Genomic DNA, 5000 nt, shown 5'->3' on the forward strand with positions numbered 1-5000 from the left:
TCATCATCATCATCATCATCATCATCATCATCATCATCATCATGATTGCACTACTCCAGGCTCTGGGCTCTAGACTCTAGGCTCAATAGACGTTGTTCGAAAATAAATCCGTCAGGATTTCCAAGCGTTATCGAGGAAGTGTACCCCGCTTTAGGGTTACAAACAATAACACTTGGTCGACCAGTTAATCGAGCGCCATCGAGCGAATTACTGTTTCCCATGTGTAGGTTATGCAGTCTCGATATGGTGCCTTTTTTGTTTGAACATTACACATCGAGGCCACAAGTCACCGGCGTTGGCCTGCAATGATTGCTGAGCACATGTGTTTCCCAAACTCCCGTGACCTCAAGCGAGATACGCAGTCGGCTATTACTCAGGGCAAGCAATTATTGCAACAAATCGTTAACTCCGATGTGTATGTTTTCAAAGGTTATGGACTCATATCGAATGGACTATGCATAGCTTACACGTCATCAATGGCGGATCCATGATCTTAAGGAAGGGGGGGGGGGGGCCCACCCAAACGTTTTTGCACAAACTTGAAGGCGCGAAGCGCCTGCATTGAGGGCGCAAATCACCCTACTCGCCCGAACATGCTAGGGAGGTCCAGGGGCATGCCCCCCCCCCCCCCCCCTGGAAATTTGTTTTTTCAAGGAATCAAAATGCTGCAATCTAGGGCCACCTGAGCTCGGAAACTGTCATTTAATCATCTCTCTCTCTCTCTCTCTCTCTCTCTCTCTCTCTCTCTCTCTCTCTCTCTCTCTCTCTCTCTCTCTCTCTCTCTCTCTCTCTCTCTCTCTATCTCTCTCTCTCTCTCTCTCTCTCTCTCTCTCTCTCTCTCTCTCTCTCTCCCCCTCCCTCTTTCTCTCTTTTTTTCCCTGAAGGGGGGGCCCGGGCCGCCTTCGCCCCCCTCCCCTAAATCCGCCACTGGTCATAGTCAGTTCTTTGCTGCGATCGTGGTTTTAACTGGTCGACCACTTGTTTTTGTTTGTCACGCTCAAGCGGGGCGCAACTCTTCCACAACGCTTGAACATCCTGACAGAGTTATTTTTAGAAAACGGTGATTTGGGCAATTGTGCTGCCCTCAGCATTTAATTTTCTTCGTGACGCTAAACGTGACGTGAACCTCTTGGTAGATAACTACACTGTTTGCACTGTGTTGAACATATAACCTCTTGAGTGCTGTCGGTTTGAATTTTGAGTCATCTTACATTTATTTATTTGTTCACAGATCACCTGGGTCAGGCAGTGGAACTTCCCTAGCTTTGACCAACACCAGTTTCAGACCAGGTAAGGGGCAGGGTTGACAATAAAGTTATCTTATACAATACAATATCATATCATATCATACAATACAATACAATACAATGCAATACAATACAATGCAATGCATTGCAATACAATGCATTGCAATACAACACAACACAATACCACACAATACAACGCAATACAATGCAATACAAAAACAGTACAGTATATACACTTCCACACACTTCAATACAATAACGTACACTACAGTGCAAGGAAATAAATTAGAATGCAATTCATAATACACTACAACTCCAAAACAACAATACTTCACTATTTCGAGTAAAAACTCCGCTTAATTAGAGTGACTGTAACGTGCGTGTATATTATACACAATTCAAATCATTTAGTTTTAACGTTTCCATATTAAACCTTATAACAAAACGTCGGTATACAATACTCCAAAGTTTTAGCACACACCCTTATGAAAGAACAAGTATATGTTTTCCGCTCCTGATTACATCGCGCATTCTACTTCGTCTTCATTGCAGAGCAAGCAGCAGCTAATAATCCCGCAAGATCGTCAGAATCAACCGAAATGTACTTGACACCAGAAAACACACGTGGTGGATTGATCAATCAGAACAACGGAGAAATCCCGGACGATTCACTGACCACTCAAACCAACAAGTACGAACCCCTGTCGCACGGAACCGACGAGAACAGGCCATATGAAACACTGACCAATCAGAGAAATATATATGAAACACCGACCAATGACAACAGAGATGACAAACCCTACGACACATTATTTGCTAGCACTAGAGATAGCGATGGCTATGAACTGCCTGTGGCGAAGACCGCTCTCGGCAAGCCTCGTAAGCAAAACGATGCAAATCACGTTTACAACAATTAGTCAGCAATGAGAAACGGCGCCTTATTTTTCAAATATTTGCAGATTATTCAAGGATTTGCCTGGGTTTGTTTTCTCTGTCATTGTAGTCTGCTTATGTTTAGTACTTTACTTTTTGCGTACACGAAAATGCAAGATGTTTTGTTGAGGTAGGAGACAGAGTCTCTTAACTCGTAAAGAGTGTGGGTTAGTCCAGCCTCTTCATTTGGTAAAATGACGCCCTTTTCAGGCATGGTTTATGCATTCTTCTGAGTTTTGCAAAGCACACCGAGCTCCAGTTTAAGTCATGTCATATCAAAGTGTCTATGAAATTATAACCTGTACTGTCATTGGTTGCTTGTATGGCATATCATTACTTTTACCCCTGGGGAGATTATCACTTGCATATTTTTATGAACTGTCTCAAACGTGTGTAAACTACTTAGACTAGTTATGCAATGATTCAATTTAGGCGTTACTTGACTGTATGGATTATAATGTACGTCACATTGCCGCAAATTGCTGCTGCCTTGATCAGTATTATTAAGCTTTGCGAAGATTTGTTTCTTCTCACAACGTTGTATCACTAATGACAATGCGATCGCATGATATGATCAAATACACTCAGTAAATATGATAGCATTACTGTTTTGCTGCCACTATTGTCACATCCTGTACTGTGTATTACAGTCTAATTATATTACACATATTGAGCCATTTTGGAAAGTTGTGTTACGAATTGGACCTTAACACTTCGAGGGACATTTTCTGTACTGTAATTTAGAAACGCTTGCATGTATTTGCTCAAAACTGCTCCAAAACTATCCTGAATAATCCAGTGAATATTAATCAGAGAGTGATTTTCTTCTTTCACTCTCCTGTGTCATGAGTCCCGACTTCCGTTCCTCGACATATTTTATTTAGTCCTGGTCGCACGAATTTTTCAAACTATATTAAAACTGTAGGATCTAAGAAGTCAAAACTAAAATATAACAAACTCATGCACATTCCGTGCCATGTGGGACTAAACACATATCCTGTAACGGGGCATCAACTGTTATATAATGGTACCATCACTTGAGGAAATGTCTGATACCCAATGAACATAGGACAGTTCTAATCGTCAGACTTGACGGTCATGGACATGACCACGACCACGACCACGACCACCACGACGACGACCATGATGACGACGACGACGACGACGACTACAATGATGATGATGATGATGATGATGATGATTATGCTTTGGAAAAACCTATCCCACCAGATACAATGCAAGCGGGTAGCAACGGAAATATACATGACATATTGCATGCATTGTGACAATATAAAAGCAAAAGTGAAAGTAGCTATAAGCATGCTAAATAGCGGGTGTTTCCGGGCGTTCCGGCATTTGCACAATTATTGGTTATCTACATAGCTTGTACTATTGGGCTATCTGTGAGCCACTGGGTTAAGGTGCACTGTTTTGCTATTTATATTTCTGTACTTTTACCGTGCTGATTCTCTCTGTCCGTTTAGTGTGTAAATATACACCTATTGTAAAGCTCCCTTCTTTTGAGATCTAATGTTTAACATTTCTAAGTCTTAAAATTACTGGATCTGTCAAGTCCAGGTGCACGGAACCCCTAGGGCTTGCAGTCATGCCTCAGGCAGCTATTCGTTTGAAATCATACCAAGGTTCACTGTCTTTCATGCAATGAGTCAAAAACTACAATGTGTTTACGAATTAATGTCTGACTGCCACTGGGCAGGCTAAAGTCGCCCTCGACCAGTTTAACATCAGGTCCCGCAGGTGAATTGGTTACGTCAAAAGCCTACATGGAAGTCTATTAGTCTCGGCAAGAGGAAGAATTATGTATGTGTTGGGTACTTTACGTCAAGACATTGTGTGTGAGTATACGTAAGACAATTTTAAAAGATGGTATGTGGGTTCATGTTGGCACACCACATACAGCCTTTAGCCCAAGAACGGGTTCACGGGAAATGGTAATTATTTACTTGTTTGCGGGAGATGCGAACTGGCAAACCGCATACAGTTTTGTTTGGCTGTCACCACTAAAGGTATGTGAAGGATCTGTAAGACAGTTGACGGTCATAAACATGACCTCTTTCTGACTCTTTCTTACCTCTTATTTTGTTGTTGTTCCATGTATCGCATCCATGTATGTTCATGTATGCTGGTTTTTAACATTTTGCTTGACAGTGTTCAAATTCATGCACTGTTTTCATGTTCACAATTGTGCCGTCCCACACAACTTTATGTTGTGTCGACAGTAACTTTCAGAGTGCCACTCATTTCTTCAATTTTTTTTAAATACCGGAGCTTAATTCTTGTACAGATGATGATCATGACACTAAATTTCCTTCTGTTTTTATTTTCTTCTTCTCATGACTGCTTTATTTATTGTTGTATTGTTAGTTGTATTACGTCCTCGGTAAAATGTTATTCGCTATATCCATCAACTACATTTGTCGATTTTTTTAAAGAGTAGGCCGACAACACGACAGGATATACGTAAGGTCGATGCTGAATCGGTGTCGGATGACCCTCTGGGTTCTCAAAACAAGAAACTACAATAAACACATACAATAATCAACAATCCATCAACGACCTTTTAAAACGTTTAATTTGTGTATTGCATATGTTGTGTATGTTAACTTCCTTAATTGAATTGTGTGTTTTTTTGTAGTTGTAATTTCCTTATTTCTGATATGAAATTGAATGCTTCAGTGTGTTTCAAATTCTGACAAAAGGAATATTTCTGTCATTGTTAGTTTGCGTTGCATTTAAATGCCAATTTGTTAAGTGAAGTTTAGGAAATTGCGTACTATCTCATTAGCAAGCGCAAGTACA

The 5000-nt window shown here is 40.8% G+C and overlaps 1 protein-coding gene across 2 annotated transcripts in view; it reads left to right on the top strand.

The window, feature by feature from the left end:
* The window catches only part of LOC138971300 (uncharacterized), a 6362-nt gene extending 4163 nt beyond the window's left edge, over positions 1-2199 (top strand). Inside the window, exons 7-8 of one of the 2 annotated variants that reach the window (XM_070344018.1) lie at positions 1232-1290; positions 1800-2199. In XM_070344018.1, coding sequence (XP_070200119.1) covers positions 1232-1290; positions 1800-2164 — 424 coding nt within the window. In that variant the 3' untranslated portion in view covers positions 2165-2199. The remainder of the gene's footprint in view (positions 1-1231; positions 1291-1799) is intronic. The other variant, XM_070344019.1, reaches the window with a different exon arrangement.
* The last annotated feature ends 2801 nt before the right edge of the window (positions 2200-5000 follow it).

Source organism: Littorina saxatilis, linkage group LG7 (assembly GCF_037325665.1).
Source record: "Littorina saxatilis isolate snail1 linkage group LG7, US_GU_Lsax_2.0, whole genome shotgun sequence".
Lineage (NCBI taxonomy): Eukaryota > Metazoa > Mollusca > Gastropoda > Littorinimorpha > Littorinidae > Littorina > Littorina saxatilis.